At 40.3% G+C, this 17948-nt stretch overlaps 2 protein-coding genes across 3 annotated transcripts in view; one reads left to right on the forward strand and one right to left on the reverse strand.

Moving 5' to 3' along the window:
• CCNYL1 (cyclin Y like 1) overlaps positions 1-17948 on the reverse strand; it is a 39957-nt gene that overhangs the window by 2769 nt on the left and 19240 nt on the right. Inside the window, exons 4-9 of one of the 2 annotated variants that reach the window (XM_051848244.2) lie at positions 15222-15322; positions 12474-12509; positions 9533-9584; positions 8387-8506; positions 4847-5013; positions 710-872 (exon numbers count right to left, since the gene is read on the reverse strand). In XM_051848244.2, coding sequence (XP_051704204.1) covers positions 710-872; positions 4847-5013; positions 8387-8506; positions 9533-9584; positions 12474-12509; positions 15222-15322 — 639 coding nt within the window. The remainder of the gene's footprint in view (positions 1-709; positions 873-4846; positions 5014-8386; positions 8507-9532; positions 9585-12473; positions 12510-15221; positions 15323-17948) is intronic. The other variant, XM_051848245.2, reaches the window with a different exon arrangement.
• LOC138849203 (microtubule cross-linking factor 1-like) overlaps positions 8474-17948 on the forward strand; it is a 32143-nt gene continuing 22668 nt past the window's right edge. Inside the window, exon 1 of the mRNA XM_070071595.1 lies at positions 8474-8525. Coding sequence (XP_069927696.1) covers positions 8474-8525 — 52 coding nt within the window. The remainder of the gene's footprint in view (positions 8526-17948) is intronic.

The following is a 17948-nucleotide window of genomic DNA, read 5'->3' on the forward strand; positions in this document are numbered from 1 at the left end:
TGTTTATTTACTGGCCATTATTCTACACTCTAGGCAAACTTCAGTGAGTCAGGCATGTGGACTTTACTGGAGGGTAGGAGAGGTCGAATGACTGGAACATCGAAAGTTACCTCTCTTCAGTTGCAAATTACGGCAGAACATTCTAAACCACCAAAGGACAACAGAAAGTGCCAGTTGTAAGATGTGTCCAATTCAGCTATGAATAACTTTGGTGGATACTTGCCAAAAGTCATTCTGTCTCAGTTAAGTTAGAATTTCCATTAAAACCCATATACTTTCCATATCCACTATCTGAAATACACATTATACATTATACATTCAAAGTACAGGTCTCTTGGCATAGGCACTAATGCTTTGTCAAATAAACTCATAGAATTCAACTGATGTATAAACAGTGATATGAATTTGAAAACTTGCTAACAACAGTCAAGAGTAGTAAGTGGATTATGTACATAGAAATGATTAGGGCTACAACACCAGGAAATTTCTCTGGTATATTTATGTGGAAGAGTGGTGGTACAAAAGGAAAATCAGTAAGAGTAGACTAAATTCGATTAAAAGTATTCTGAATTATGGTCAACAGAGGAAATAATAGCTATAATTTAAAAAGGCACACCTTGTATAAACTATAAAAGACACAGGAATTATGATGCCAAAGGGTTATAAGCCCTTTGACGAGAAACCCTGCTTCGTGATTTCACGGCCTTACCTCTAGGTTCTGTGCTCTTTCCTTGCTGAGCGGAGCAAACAGAAAATTCAGATTGTTGTCATCTGCTAAGGAGCGAAGGTCAAAGTAGTATTTGGCATAAACACTGGCAGGAACATTAATATTAAACTGAAGTAGCTCCAAAAAATGCCGTTCCATCTCATTCCTAGGGGAGGAGGAATACAATAAAACCAACACAGGACAATTTTAGTCAACTGGGCTATCTTCAAAAATATCATTCCGAGCTACTAGGCTGGCTCTGAATTCTGTTTTGAAACAAATAAAGGCCACCCGCTGCATTAATGTACTCCTGTTCAAACAAGGCAGCTATCTGGGGTCCTGTCTGCATCCCAGCACTGGGAGTTTGGGACGGGGGAAGGTTACGGCCCTCTTACGCACTCGCGCTGCTGACTCGGGGCTCACTCTTCAGAGTTCCATTAGTGCAGCTGTATGATTCACGCTCCACACTCACTCCCAAGGCCCACTATAGTGATCAGATGAAAGGGATGATGTATGCTGTTTATTAGCTCTGAAGAACTTGCAGACATTTTCACTCGGCTGATAACAGGAAGGGGCTTATTGAAGTAGAGAAGCGCCAACAAAAGGAGTGGGCACATCACCACGGCAACAAATGGATCCATCAAGAGCCACCGCTATTATCTCTGAGGGGGAAAAACTCTCGAGGCAACAAGGATTCATCTCAAATAAATAAATAAGCTACATTTGCCGGGAAAGGGAATCCCCCTGCCCCCGCACACACGTGAGGCTAGGCCAAAGGGCATAACCAAGATGCCGCTCACCTTAGTATGACCAAGGTGACAAATTGTCACTGTGACAGGGCAGGGTATCTTTTTAAACTCTGGGAGGCAGAAAGATCAAAGACAAGATGTCTTGGCAAGACTAAACCCACTTTACAACATGACCTCTGGTGGAGCAGTGACTTATACACTGTTTCTCCTACACTGGGAACGCACCACCACCCTGAGCCAAAACACCAGGTATGGGGAGTGAGTATCATAGGGTGGGGAAGGGGAGGGGAGCAGCGCCGGGCGATGCTGACACACAGCTGCCCTCCCCACATGCCTAACTAAATCGTCGCCCTTTAACAGTTATCTCCGGGAAGAGTTAATTGTATAAAAATCACAAGTACTTAAACCTGAGAGAGGCTTATTTTACATTATTTGGTTTCTTGGTTTTAAAGTTTTAATATTTTATCTACTACCTAAATCAACAAACATCTGATGATCTCTATGGAGAGCAGTTACAATATGAACAGAGATGTGATTTCCTCATTTGTTAAACTTAAGAACCTGACTGAGCCTACTTCCAAATTAATTTCCTGTTCATATGGCAATAAGTCTATAGAAATGTAAATCAGACAATGTTTTGATAATCAGCTAATCAGGACTTAATTTACTACAGGAATAAATGCACTTCACTATCCCTTTTATATTTTCTCCACTAACACATTTTAACTGTGTAGAAATACAGTACTTCATAGGATTAACATGTCTATTAATAGAGGTTTAATCACAGAAGAAAAGCATTACGCATATGCATCTTATGGGGTTTTTTGCTTTTTTTTTTTTTTTTTTGGTAAATGGCTGAATAGCATACCCTTTACAGGCACAGCAAATTTTCTACGTAGCAGTTGCTTAGCTTAACTTATTCTTTTGAAAGGAAATATATTCTAATAACACATGTAATGCTGGAAAGTTAAGAAAAATCTGATAGATACCAATTTTTAAATTTGACTCAAAATGAGACCAATACAAACATTCAACAGCAGAGGCAAAAGACACATGGGTATAAAACACTCTGCTATAATGCTTTCCTATTTGCAAAGACTATAAACAAAAGCAGCCTTAGGAGAGTTTGGAACTGGTCCTCTGTAACCGCCCCTGCTACTCCTGCTCCCAGGTCCTACTACCCTCCCTCTTCAATTTTATAACTAGAATCAGATCCCTGGATAAGCTCAGTTGCTGAGAAATGCGGGCCTAGCATTCATGACCACAAATTGCACCTCCTTTAAGGGACCAGATTGCAAACTCATGACAGTAGCCATTCCAAGTCACTTTAGCTTCTGCAACTTCCAAGAGTATTTGCATTCACTTAAATCCATTCACTGTCACATCCTTTTGCTAAGGTTACCAGCAATATCACCATGAACATTCTCAGTTTATACTACTATCAAAGTGGTCATTTTCACCAAAAGCCACTTCAACAGCTACCAACAATCACTAATTCCTTCTCAGACACAAGTTATCCTCACTTCAGTTTTAATTACTGAGTCTGGTAATTCTGAATGACAGTGTTATCCAGAATAATGGTCAAAAGTACCAAAAACAATGCCTGCCACTGCCTGTCATGACCTTGATCTGTCTATGCTGCACAATATAATCAAGAAGTGTTTCTTCAATTTTTCCTAAATTCCCCTAACAAAGATATTTTCATTGTTAAGTGAGCACTCTGAGGGTCTGCTGGAAAGAGTTCCCTGGCTCACCCTGCCTAGCCCCCTCAGGGCCCTTCCCATCAGAGCAGTCGGACACCAGAGCAGAACCGCTTGGTAAGCTGCTGTTGCAGTCCCATGCTAGTGTGCCATCTGGGAGGAGGCCCATAACTCAATAACCTGGCACACTCGTAGCTAACTCTAGGCCCCACCAAGTGCCCATGAGGCTGACAGGGTGGGAAACTGCTGACTGTGACAGCACAGGTGGTAACTCCAGCAGTGTCTGACTGCCTTAGGGGAATCCTGGAGCTGCCTAACTCCTCAGACCCACTGCTAAACAAAGGCAAGGGAAGAGGCAGAAGCACAGGGACTAGAAACCCTAACTTTTGTAATCTCATGGTGTCTGTAACAAGGGATCTTCAGGTTAAAGTAGGAAAAGAGAGGCATGCATTTGGTACAGTGGTCAAAACGCCACCTGGGAAGACTGCATGCCACACTGGAGTTCCTGGGTTTGAGTCCCAGCTCTGCCCTCCCCCCCCCTTTTTTTTTTTTTTTGACAGGCAGAGTGGACAGTGAGAGAGAGACAGAGAGAAAGGTCTTCCTTTTTGCCATTGGTTCACCCTCCAATGGCCGCCACGGCTGGTGCACCGCGCTGATCCGAAGGCAGGAGCTAGGTGCTTCTCCTGGTCTCCCATGGGGTGCAGGGCCCAAGCACTTGGGCCAGCCTCCACTGCCTTCCCAGGCCACAACAGAGCCAGCTCTGCTTTTTATTCTTGCTTTCTGCTAGTGCACATTCTGGGAGGCAACAGGTAACAGCTCATGTACTTGGATCCCTGCCACTCACCCTGGAAACCTGAATTGAGTTCCAGGCTCCCAGCTTTGGCCTGGCCCAACCCTGGCTATTGCAGGCATGTGAGGAGTAAATAGCAGATGCAAGATCTCTGTGTCTTTTTGCCATTCTTATAAACAGACAAAAATTTTAAAAGCAGAAAGGCCAGCAAAAGCAAACATACAATGTGTGATCAGACTGAAGCTGTTAACTTCTCAATAATCCCCAGGCCCTGAAATTTAACTGTGGCCAAACACTTAATTCAGCTCCTCTGCTCCTAATCCAGCTTCCTATTAATGCTATTAATGCACACTTTGGGAAGCAACCGACCATGGCTCAAGTATTGCGGCTCCTACCCCAACAAGAGATCTGGGTTACATTCTGGGCTCTTGGCTTCAACCTGACCCAGCCCCGGATGCTAGTGGAGGGCGAACCAATGAATGCAAGATTTGTCTCTCTTTGTCTTCTCTAATAAAATGAAAACGTACAGAAATGTCAGACATGTGTCGCTTAAAAAGGGAATGGTACAGGGAGGCATTTTTTAAAATGCCATAAAGCTTGTTACCATATTATGTTGTTCTGGTGGTAAGCTTGTAAGATGTTTGCCAAAAACTATCAGAAAAATATACTTCAATTTATAAAGTAGGTTATTATTACAGGAGTAACACATCAAGGCTGAACAAGTATTGATGGAAAATCTGGATTGTTATACTATAGCTAGAAAGAAGCATGAAGCTGCATACCTATATCCATTATCTGCACCATGTAACCTTTAAAAACTACTTCTTAAAATAGAACTTTAGGACAGCAAATGGAGCACTGAAAAGTGGATAGAAAGTTCACCAAAACCTTACAGACTCACATGTCCTCAACCGTGATGTCCTTGAGGATCTGGCAGTAGTCCACATTCCACACAGCCTGATCGTCCCAAACCTTGGATGCAAGAAGAATGGCTCCCAAGACAATTCTCTTCCAGTTAGTGGGACAAATGTCGATCTCAGCATAAGTTAAAAGTCTTTCTAAGTAAACCTGCAAAAGTAGAGCACTGGTCTTTGATTTTAGTTCAGTTTACATACTATGGTAAGAACTGTTAGGATTGACAGATTCTTTCCATTTATGACTAGAAAGAAAGAGCCTTTTATTCTTAGGTTCTACAAAAGAGGCTGCCTTCTCTGCTCATGCAAACTTCCAAGACATTTCTGGCTGCAGGAATGACTGGACATCTCCGCAGAGGGCATCCTGAAGCGCTGCTGCTACTCCCCTGCTTGGGAAGGAGAGCAGACACAGGCCCGGTGTGCACTCAGGTCAGTCAGTAAATGCTTGTGTGCTGCCACATGCAGTGTGCCCAGCCCGGCTGGTGTTACATGGTGATTTTATGGTATATCATGTGTGATTACGTGTGAATATCTAAGACAAGCACGTGTCTTTTCACAGTAGCTAACCCTTCTGTGGCGTTAGCTTGCAGAAAAGAACTGGTGGACAAGGGAGCCTCCCAGTGGCCACTGTGCAAAGCAGAACAGGCACAGGTCTGGAGCAGGTCAGTGTTCCCGTACTCACTGCCTGTGTAAGGTGCACATGCACACAGAAGAATGGTCCTTCTCCTAGCCCCTATTCTTCACATCTTTACTATCACTTCATGAGAATTTGTTTTCTGTATTACTTCTTTTGTCTACAACTTACTCAATTCTGTAAGTTTTATAGCAGCAGTAACAGCCACCAGTCTCTGTATCCTGGGACTCCACGCACTACACCTACCAAGCAGCTTGTGAGGCAGTCTCACCCATTATTTGCCATACCTGAAGTATCTATCCTATAAAGGTGGAAAGACTGAGAGATGAGAGGTAATGAGAGATTACAGAGGTAAGCTGCGGTTTTTTGTTATCTCAAAGGATGTTCTGCAGAAGAGTATGAGAGCATATGCTATTTGAACTCTTTGTATCAAGATCAAATTTTAAAAGTCTGTTTACAATCTGAATGTTGTAAAACTAATGGCTCAGATTTGGCAGTGTTCTCCACACTCAACTGTGTTTGCAGAAACAAATGCCAGTTGAATATTACATGTTCTCAGACTGTGCTCCTATTTCCCAAAACCCAGTGCTCTCAAGTTTCCTAGAGTGAGCTGCCCTCCCAGGGTTCAAGTCTCTACAGAAATAACAAGCAAGCACTGAAACACTGGCAGCCCTTCAACCTCTGGACCCATTACTGATAGAGCCTGTCATCTGCTGACATTCACTCACACCATGTACTCCCTGTGTCAGTGGCTGAAGCAGCTCCTCTATCTGTGAAGCCAGTACAGTCCACTTCTGCAGAACACTGTTCCTGTACTTTTCTTTCAGACGCCCTCCCTCTGCCAGACTTCCCCCAGTGTGAGTGTGTTTACATTGTTCCCAACCCTCTCCCCACCATTCCCAGAATACTTTCTCTCATTCTGCTCACATTACACCCTGATGCTGCCTTCTCATTTCTTCTCCAATTCTCTCCTCAACCCTCTCTCATTTGTCCCCAGCCACTCTTTTTCTATTTTAGACCACTCTTGCCAAAGCCGTTACTGCCTTCACACTTACAAACACTCCTCAAGTCTTTCCTAATGTTGTCATTTGCCTATTGCTGAGGCCAAAAACCTACTTGTGAGCTACCTGTTAGCAACTCGAGAAAGCGACTACCTTTGCTGGTGCTCTGACTGCTTTCCATTCTGAGTGGCCATGTGTCACTGCTCATCTCCACCACCGGAGCTGCCTTCTAAACCTCCACTCTGCACCCACCTATGGATGATTCTCTCCAAAGCAGTGACAATAACCTCTTATGGGTACTTTACCCTGCTCCATATCTACCAAGTTACTCATCTAATCTGAATAAAAATCTAACTTCTAACCACGACCTGCAAGCTACATGGTGCTTTGAGATTGCCTGGGTGACCTCGCCTCCTCTGTTCTCTCATGCCCCACTGCATCCATGCTGGCCACCTTGCTGCTACTCAAACACACAGCCATGCGCCTGTCTCAGTCCTGGTACTTGTTCTACAACCTATAATGCCAGAGCTCCTTAGCATCCTCATACAGAGCACCTTTCAAGTACTACTTCTCTACAGAGGCACTTCCTGATTTTCCACCTAAAAATTTTAAGTCCCTCTAATCACTACCCCTTTACCCTGTGCTTTATCTTCTTGATATTTACACTACATCTGAAACATCTGTACATTTAAAACAGTAAATTTCTTCTGGACTAGAACAAAAGCTCATAAAAACAAAACTGTGCTCAACCTGCTCTCTCCGGTAAGCCAGCACTTAGATGAGAAGCACAGAGTAGGTACTCAGGCACTATTTATATAGCCAGTAACTTCTGGGCAGACAGCATTTAGCACTGAGGCTACAGCTTCTCTTCCTACTCTCCTGGCTCTTCCTCCTCCCAATCTGGCCACTCCTCTAAGGACCTGTCCCTTAATGCTGATAGTCCTGACAGATCTCTCTTTCTCTAACACCTTCCTCGGCATTTGAGCAGCTCCCCTTAATTCCTTACGATAGCTCAGATACATGTTCCAGTCCCATATATCCACATGATGACTAGACACTGCCACTCTGCTGTCTCACAAGAACATTAAGCTTAACTTGTCTACAAGCCTCCTCCCCTAAATTCTAACTGGATGCTAAAGAAGTGCTGACCTCAGTACTCTTTTCCGCCCTGTAGTTAACTTTCCTCTGTCTTGCTGTGAGGAGGAGTAAAACAATTTCAACTGCTTGAACAGGATTTACTATTCAGAATGATAAAGGATTACCACAGGAAATATGTACAAATGACACAGGGGTCATTTGACACAGCTGTCACTTAGGAGGCCAACAAAGGCTTCCAAGGACTCCTGACACTCTGGCATTTTCTAAGCACTAATCAGCAGCTTCATGAACAGACACTCCAAGTCATCAAGGCTAGGTTATCTATTACCTATTAGCCAAGGAACAGAGACTGAGGGCACTAGCTCACAATCACAGCACACATCAGAAGTGCCTGGGGAATACAGCCTGGGGTTGGACTGACAACTACACTATACCAGTCTGTGCCTGTGGACCAGATGGCTTTGTCATTGCTCCCCTCCCTACCATCAGCCACAGGTCTTTTACATATCTGTGTGCACGCAGCATGTACATGTGTGTACTGAAATGTGGGGAAAGAACACTCCTCTCTCCTGCCTTTAAAAGCAATTGTTTTGTAGTGAGAAAAGCACTGACAGTATTCTAAACCACAAAGACTATTAAACCTGAATGTGTGTATTTACTTTTTTCCAACAGATTTTCTCTTAACAAAGTTGTGATGATAATTTCAGAAATCTACTGCTATTTGAAAACATAGGATCATACTCTGTGTAGAACACCAATTTCTAAATATCTTTTAAGCATAAGAAATATCTTACCAAAGTGACTATTGCACATTCAGCTGTAAGCTGTGCAGCACTAAAAAGAGTACGAACAAATCTGTAAATAAACTTGTGTTCGGGATCATGCTTAAAGTACTCCTCCGGAACCTTTTCTCTCTGAAAGAGAAGATGCCGTGTAAGTACGCACTGAGGAAAAAACACTTTAAGTATTCTTAAGATAGCCCTCTTTCCATTTGTGCCCATGGGTTCCTTCAAATGATCCTGTCTTCTAGTCTCTTCAACAGTGGAAATACTATAAAGGCTCAATACTCATCTCACATTCATTAAAGAAAAGTACAAGCACAAATTCAGGAAATTTTCATGTTTCTTTCCACAGAATTCTATGCAAATGTAAACTACATTTATGTTCCAGAGTCTTACTGATCATGTATCATACGTCTCTGAAATAAGCTTTGAAAAACATTTTGAGTTTCCTATAGCCATAAGGCTCTCAGGTTGCACTGGCCAATACAATAATCACCAGCTACATTGAGCTAAGCAAACACTCAAAAGTGGCTAAATTACACCCGAGGAAATAAATTTTTAAATTTCTGTCATTTTACTCAGATTTAATTTATATATCTATTTAAAGTAATTCAATTCAATTAATTGAATTGATTGAAACTATTTAAGTTGAAGTACTTTTCTAATTCTTTTCTTACATTTGGTATCCAGTTATATTTAGTTTGATGTTACTGAAAGTTATCCTTCAGAAAGCTATATTTTGTTATTTGGGTAGTACATTTACTCACTTTAGCTCACTAATTACACAAAGCATCAAATCAGACCTTGCTGTACTCTATTCCTTATGTACCACTCCTTTTATAAGATGATCAGATACAAATGGGAGAGGGGGAGGTTTAATGGAAGACAAATTGAATTCAAGCTAGAGAAAGTAATTTCCTTCTAGTAATTAATCTCAAAGTAAATCAGCATGAAACACACATAACTCTATAAGAGAAAAATACTGGGAGGGAAGGGAAGGGGAGAGGTATTGCTATGTTGTTCCTAAATCTGTATATATGAAATACATGAAACTTGTATACCTTAAGTAAAATAAAAAGGTTTGGGGGGGGGGGTAAAAATTTTATGAGCAAAAGTGAGAGAGAGAGAGAAATACATTAGAAAAAAAGTGACACTTACTGTGAGTGGATGTGATCTCTCATCAAAAATATCCAGGGATCTATTTGCATCTCTATAAAAACAATGTGCATTTAAAATATTAATTCAGGAATTGTTAATATGAGTAAAAACATCGAGTAGAGGGTAGATAAGGGTGGAGGAAGAAGCCTCACCTCAAGTAAATAGTTTTACAAATTCTTCTCTTGGGCCCTGGGGCCTCAAAATGGCTTCACGACCTCATTTTACTCATCATTTTAAGTACAACACCTACTAGACTTGCCTTTAAGTATGGACCCTCCCTAAGAGTAATGCAATTAATCATGGGTTTTTTTCACTCCTCTAACCTCACACTGAAACAAAGCAGTAGTAATGGGTAATGAAGTCTTTAGAACTTTAACGAATGTGAATATGAGATCCAGACTTCCTAGGTTTTCCAAAACTCTTTTTAGTTATCAACATTATATTCTTATGTATTTTTTGCTTCTTTTAAATAGTCTCAGTTAAAAACTAACTGCCTTCAGGCTGGCACTGTGGCATAGTGGGCTAAGCATCCACCTGCAGCACTGGCATCCCATATGGGTGCCAGTTCAAGTCCTGGCTGTTCCTCTTCTGATCCAGCTTTCAGCTTATAGCCTGGGAGAGCAGAAGATGGCCCAAGTCCTTGGGCCCCTGCATCTATGTGGGAAACCTGGAATAGGCTCCTGGCTTCAGATCAGATCAGCTCAGCTCCAGCCATTGTAGCCATTTGGGGAGTGAACGAGAGGATGGAAGCTCTCTCTCTCTCTCTCTCTCTCCGTCTGTAACTCTACCTCTCAAATAAATCTTAAAAAAACAAACAAACAAACAAACAAAAAAAACCTGCCTTTTTATTTTAAAAGGAATCAGTCTTTTCATGTAAAAGTTCACCAAATGAATACACTGTGTCCCAAGTGTGGTTCCCATAAGGTCAGCACAGTTCTTATGGGAATACTAAGGCCTTACCTGCTTTCTCGAGTCAGATGTGCAATGATCGGATAAAAGCAAAAGTGACTAAGCTGCTGCTTCTCAGCATGAGTCAAGGCTGTGGTTCTAAATTATACTGGCTGCCATTCTGTTGTCCACTACAGTTTAAAAATAAAGCTTCACCTAAGAATGTCCTTGAGGAAAGTTTACATAAACTACTTCTGCATATTGAAGTGTAGTGGATTAGTAAGGAATCACACTTGTGATCTAGTTGTGAGCTAAGGAACTGTTTTTGTTTTTTGTTTTTCACAGAACACCATTTTTATGTGAAAGTACTGAGCTGGCACTGTGGCAAAACAGGTTAAGCCACCACCTGCAATCCACATTCAATCCAGGTTCCTGTTAATGTGCCTGGGAAAGCAGTGGAAGACTGCCCAAGTGCTTGGGTCCCAGCACCCACGTGAGAGACCTATATGATGCTGCAGGTTCCTGACTTCAGCCTGGTCCAGCTCTGGCTGCTGTGGCCATGTGGGGAGTGGACCAGTGAATGGAATATCTATTTCTGTGTGTGTGTGTGTGTGTGTGTGTGTGTGAAATTCTGCCTTTCAAATAAATAAATAAATCTTTAAAAAAAAAATAGAATAACTATCTTCTCAAAAATGAGGACAGTGAGCCTGTCAAGGAAAATATTTGTTGCAAGTAATAAAATTGAAGCTTTCAAGTTAAAAATAAGGATATTTTCCATTATGAGCCTGACAGCTTGTCAACACCTAAAGGACTTTTTGGTAAGACTGACTGTGATACCAACAAAAATGCATTTTTGACACTATAAAGAACAATGAGCCAACATTTTTCCAAACAACAAATGTGTAAATGCATAATATAAAGTCATGTACAAGTAAAAGATCTATTCATTGTGCATGATAAACAGTAAACACTAATGTAACAACTTCACTGATACGTAAATTCAATTATAACAAGCTTAAAAAAAATCAACGGTTGTGGAATTTGTATGTAATGCTGAGTATTTCACAATTATTTGAAAGATTTTAAAATATACCTTTTCCTAACTATATATCCACATAAGTTAAGTATGGACCCTCCCTAAAAGTAATGGTATCATCCTATTGCATCTTCAAAATACACTGCAGGGACCAGCACTGTGGCATAGTGGACTAAGCCTCTGCCTGTGGTGCCAGCATCCCATATGTGCACTGGTTCTAGTTCCAGCTGCTCCACTTCCTAGCCGGCTCTCTTCTATGGCCTGGGAAAGCAGTGAAAGATGCCCCAAATGCTTGGGCCCCTGCACCCACGTGGGAGACCTGGAGGAAGCTCCTGCCTGGCTCCAGATCATTTCAGCCATCTGAGGAGTGAACCAGCAGATGGAAGACCTTTCTCTCTGTCTCTTCCTTTGTCTGTAGCTCTACCTCTCAAATAAATAAAATCTTTAGAAAAAAAAACGTAAGAATACAACTGTTTTCTATTAAACCAAATATTAGAGATTTGCAAAAATGTAAATGACTTATTTTTTACCTAATTTTTTTGTTGCAGAAAAGAGCTATTTCCCATGAGAAAAATATTATTTAATTTTAACAATGCAGTTCTCGGAGCGGCTTTGTCCCCCAGAACACATTTTTGTTTGGAAGTATGTGAGGGGAACTGCCACTGGTAGGTATCTGGTGGGTAGGGACCAAACATCCTGTAATGCACACATGTGACAATCCCCACAACAAAGAACTCCCTACTTTAAAATATCAATAGTGACAAGCTTAAGAAACCCGATTTTAGCATACCAACAATTCTCAATTTTAATTTCTAATATGGTAAATATCCATATCACCAACATAAACATACATTCTTTTGCAATCCTCAAGAGTTTTTAAAAATCTGAAAGACATGTTTCAGTATTGTAATAAAAGCATTTGTCAGTTAATGTGTACAGTTATGACCTAACACTAAATCTGCTATCATGCAACATTATAGTAGGTGGAATAAAAAGACAGATTTTTAAAGAGCTCACCTGTTCTTTATGTGGTAATATATTGCTAAGGTCACACTGTGGAGGGAAAAAAAAATTTTTTTAACAGTTGATTTTATGTTAGGCCTAGAGCATTTTTTAAAGGGGTGTGGGCAGCCCTGAAATTCCTTTCCTTTTTAGTTCATTGGCTTTTAGAAAAAATAAGAGAAGCAAAATGCTATACAATATGCTATTAGACTACATGTTTCTGCTGATTATAATGTTGAAATTATTACATTTCCCATCATTTGTCCTTCTACTCATGTTACCTCCCATTCTGTGCAAGTTATATTTGTACACTTGTTTAAAGTTAACCTAAGTTCCAAGTTTTCAGTTCTAAGAATTTTTCAATGACATTTATTTCAAAGTTACCATAAGTGGTGCTGAAGTCTTTATTGGCATCCTATATATAGGACAATTAATAGGTTAGCCATAAAATTGGTTGGTTGGTTTGTTTTTAAGTCATTAGGCCCTATGTATCAGGTTGATTTAGTTCACCATCCACTGACCCACCCTTTTTCATTACTTCCATAAAGGTAAATTATAAAAGAACTGTGCTTCAAACAAAAATATTTAAGATCACGTTTGCATGGTTATTGGTAAAAAATTTATAGTAAATGCAAGAGTCCACAAAATAATGCTAAGTCTAGCTATCCTGAAATAAGCAGTGCTAACAATGCAGCACAGTACTACATAATATAACACTAACGGCAAGTATTTCCAAATTAATTTAAATAGATTACTAATGAACAAACAACTCTTTCAGACATGTTACTGTGTTCCTGATTTAGCCACAAATACCGTGTACTAGGGATCAAAAGGGTTCTCTCTTAGGTAAGTTATATGCTTCCATTTGCCCTCAGTGTCCAAAGTGAAATTCAAATCAATTGAGGGAAGGCAAATCTGAATTTTAAAAGTAGATTTATACAACATTTAAACATTTTAAATGTAAATTTTAAAGTCTGTAACATTATTAGCATCAAAGATGGATACTTCTATAGTGCTTCAGTTTTGTCCTCAAATTTTAAAATCACAGAATTTGAAGTTAAATGCTGAAAAGGACCACCAAACCTTGCATGACATTTAATCCAACGGCCCACTTAACAAAGGAACCAAGGCTCAAAACTGACTTGCCCAAGGTCCCTCCAAATAGAAGCAGTTTCCTCCTACACTCTGAATTAATCAGTGGTTCCCAAACTCTGCTGCATACTGCAATCACAACACCCAACTTCTACCTTTAGATATGCTTATTTAACTAATTTAACTGGCATTGGGTATGACTCAACCGTTTTTCAAAGTTACCCAGGTGATTCTAATGTGCAGCAAAGTTTGGGAAACACTGAGCTTTTAAGATCAGAATCAGTATGAAGTTTTTGCCCATATAATTACACCTCACATCCCTCCCCAGTTTCCTACAAGGCTGGGAGTACCTTTTAGGAATGGGAGGGAAGATGGAAGTAGAAAAATGCACGTGTTTGCAGATATGTATTTTGAAAAAGGTTGCACAAGTGATTCCAATATAGCTCATCCATCCCACTGAGAACAATGCATTCACATCCCAAGATAAACTTTTCAAAATCTTTCTAAAAGTCAATTTGCCCTATTTGTTCAATAAACCTTTATTTCACCAATAGTGAATTTGCAAAACAGTCACCTGTGAAGCATAATCAGAGAAAATTAAAACTTACTGAACTTTCAAAAAGAGACTTCTAAAAATTAGAAACTAAGTTGAGAAAACCTGCATGAAACCTACTTGTTTGAACAAAGTCAATCTTTAAAATTACTTTCAAATTATATACTGAAATGCCAGAATCTTCTGAATTAAAAAGTCAAGGACTCTAGCTTGAGTAGAGTGGTTTCTTTTACTTAGGGATTTTTTAGGGCCTTGGTTGAACATATTCAGTGATTACTTGATAGGTGCCACACTCAAGACTTCAGAGTCTGGGTTCAGTTTTTGCTGAAAATTTGATTTTCACTGTTGTTGAGAAAGGAAAGTTTTATCATCATGCAATTTTTGAGTAGAAGTTACTAATAAATTGGCTAAAGAAGCTGCCATATTACAAATAAAGTTCATCAGCTAATTACATTTTTTGACTAAAAAGTAAGACTGGTATAAGGATATTAATATTCCAAAGCATTTCCCAAACTGTATTCTGAAAATCAACATCCACAACCCAAGGAGACGCTAATAATGTTCCCTAGATGACCTGATATAGTGGGGAAGCTCTGCACCTTATGTTCTTTGCTGTTTTAATAAGCTTGAAAGGTCTATCTTAGAGTGTTTTGAAAGTACATCTCCCAGTGTGACCTGTGAGATGCTCAGGCAGATGCACTATGGTGTCAATAGAGGACAAGCTGTCCTTTCCTCCAGGAGTCCTTACTAAAGTTGCAAACATTGTTTTAGACCTGTAACTCACATTGAACTAATTTTTTTCTAGAAACATCCAACAAAAAGCACCTCTCCATATTATGTTCAACAGCGCCTTAACAATATAAATGCATCAAATAAGGAGGTACACTTCTGGGATTCCTTATTTGCTAACTGGCTTTCCCTTCTACCATGCAAGCTAAGATTAAAATGTAAATTCAAAATTCATATTTAGGTTCTTAAAATCAATATATAGTTGACCCCCATTTCTTAAGCTGATCACTGAAAAGGACAATCACGTGGCTAAAATTACCAAGTACAGCTGGGATGCTTTTAGCATAAGGGGTCTGTCACTTAGCCCTTGGCAACCTAGTTGTACTCACCATTTTATTGTGGTTCTAAGATTAGGCTGGCTGACTGTGCTGTCATCTAGAAATATTGTTGAGCATGAGCTATACTTTTTAGTAAGCTGCCCTGGAGATACCTGAAGGGGAAGGGAAATAGAAGAAAATGTCACAGTAAGTTAAACCTATAAAATGTGCTTTTTTTTCCCTTGGTTAAAATGTCAAACGATAAAGCATTAAGGTATTTCTTACACTACATGAACTGATTGAGTGTGATATCATGTGTGGGTCCATGGGAAACCCATTGGAGGCTCTTAACTCCCACCGTGTTCCAGGAATGGGTTATAAAATGCTGCCCTTGATATTTCACCCACAGTCAAACCTGGCAAGTATCTATTACAAATTCCCTTTATAAATAATGTAAGAAGTTTACAGTAAGATTTTTTTTCTTAAGCAATAAAAAGAAGCTCAAATTTCCTATTTCCACTACTCATTTACAACAACAAAATGTAATGTCATTAATAATATTGGTGCAAGAGCATTTTATTGCAGTAAATGAAAGCCTAATACTAAACTTATTAATTGACTGATACTAAATGTCTTAGTTCAGGAGACATGAGAAATGAATGCTTTAGAGTCAGGGGCTCTGTGTGCCAGGGCTGCCAGATCAGTAAGCAGCTAAAGGGCCATGGGTCTCCTGGGCCTGTTTCCCTAAGTGGAGAGTAAAAGCGAATCACTTTAAGATTCTCACACATCCAAAGAACACAGGGCAAAAACAAGTTTGGGCATTTAACTTTCATCTCAAGTTTAAATAAGATTGTCATCGTATTATGCAAATGAAAACCTCAGAAAATACCTTGCATTTCAAAATTTTATTCATTTTTATCCTCCAAGTCATATGACACAAGCACCATGACACACTCCCACTCCATTCACGCTGCTCTCTACCTACAAAGCCTTTTTCTTCCCCCGTCCCAATCCACTTGACCCCACCAAAGCTTGCCCTCTGTGTACACTCATTCTTCTCATTCCCCACCTGGGGCACACTAACTAAGAAAGTGAGCCTCCACAGGGAGAACAGGGCTTTTCCTCTTGCTGCCACCCGCTGGCTGCCAAGCCCAGAATGGTGTAAATTAGGGAGTTCAAGTGTCTGATAAATTATTATTCAGCACCATTTACCATTTGAAAGATAAATCTTACTACAGATACAAATTAGAATCTGTCTATAGTGGTACTGGAGAGGTGACAATAAACTTTTTTTGCCCCCGAGAGAAATAAATTATCTTTAAAACACTTTAGAAGTATCCATTTATTTGTGAAGAGTCAAGAATATACCAGTAGTCAAATACTCAAAGAGCCTAAACTCTGTAAAGACAATTCTCTTCCTTAAAAGTAAGGCCAAGAACCAAATCTCATTCGACAGTTGAAGATAAGAACATTCTTTAAAAACCACAGAATACCATTAAAGTTTAACTTTTTTCAAAACTAATTCAGATGAGCCTTCCTTCCTGATAATACAAAAGTTTTCAGCATGCTTTCCCACGATCCCATCAGTATCCCCCACAAACACATGGAAGACAGGCCAAGCAAAAGATGTACCTTTGCTTTTAAAAGTACGCAGTCTTTCAAAACTGCCAGGAGCCATAATCAGAAATACATGTATAATCTAGAAAACAGCACTTGGCTTGTTTTAGATGTTTTTATTGAAAAATTGCTTTTCCTTATTAACAAAGTCTCAGATATTATGCTGTTAAAAAGTATTACTAAATGGAGGATGCAATTCTCTCAAAGCTAGAACTGCTTTAAGCCTATCTAAACCTGGTGTTTCTTAAGGTATTATCCAGTTAATGTATATTGTTTACATGAACTAAACAGATGTGCTAATGGCAGTGTGTATACTTTTATATCCTCAAAATATAATACAACATGAAAAATGAAAATTGATTCATTCAAATATTTTTATTCTAAGTGGAAGAAGGTGTCTTTTAAGGTCAGTATGACAGGTTGAGTATTCCTATCCAAAATGTGTGAGCCAGGGCCAGCGCTGTGGCAGAGCAGGTAAAGCCACTGCCTGCAAGGCTCACATCCCATGCGGGCAGTTGTTCTTGTCTTGGCTGCTCCACTTCAGATCCAGCTCCCTGCTAATGGCCTGGGAAAAGCAGTGGAAGATGGCCCAAGTGTTTGGGCCCCTGCACCCACAGGGGAGACCCAAATGAAGCTCCTGGCTCCTGGCTTTCACCTGACTCAGCCCTGGCTGTTGTGGCTATCTGGGGAGTGAACCAACAGATGGAAGATCTTTCTCTCTCTATGTAACTCTGAGTTTCAAATAAGTAAATCTGTAAAAAAAACAAACAATAGGGACTGGCTCTGTGGCGCAGTAGGTTAATCCTCCGCCTGCAGTGCCGGCATCCCATATGAGCGCCGGTTCTAGTCCCGGCTGCCCCTCTTCCAGTCCAGGTCTCTGATATGGCCTGGGAAAGCAGTAGAAGTTGGCCCAAGTCCTTGGGCCCCTGCACCCGCATGGGAGACCGGGAAGAAGCACCTGGTTCCTGGCTTCGGATCGGCGCAGCTCCGGCCATTGCGGCCATCTAGGGAGTGAACCAACGGTAGGAAGACCTTTCTCTCTGTCTCTCCCTCTCACTGTCTGTAACTCTATCTCTCAAATAAATAAATAAAATCAAAAACAACAAAGCAATATGTGTGGGTGTCAGATGTATCTTGGCTATTTTTGGTATAGTTTACACATATATAATAAGATATCTTGAA

The sequence above is a fragment of the Oryctolagus cuniculus genome, chromosome 3 (assembly GCF_964237555.1).
Source record: "Oryctolagus cuniculus chromosome 3, mOryCun1.1, whole genome shotgun sequence".
In the NCBI taxonomy this organism is placed as follows: domain Eukaryota; kingdom Metazoa; phylum Chordata; class Mammalia; order Lagomorpha; family Leporidae; genus Oryctolagus; species Oryctolagus cuniculus.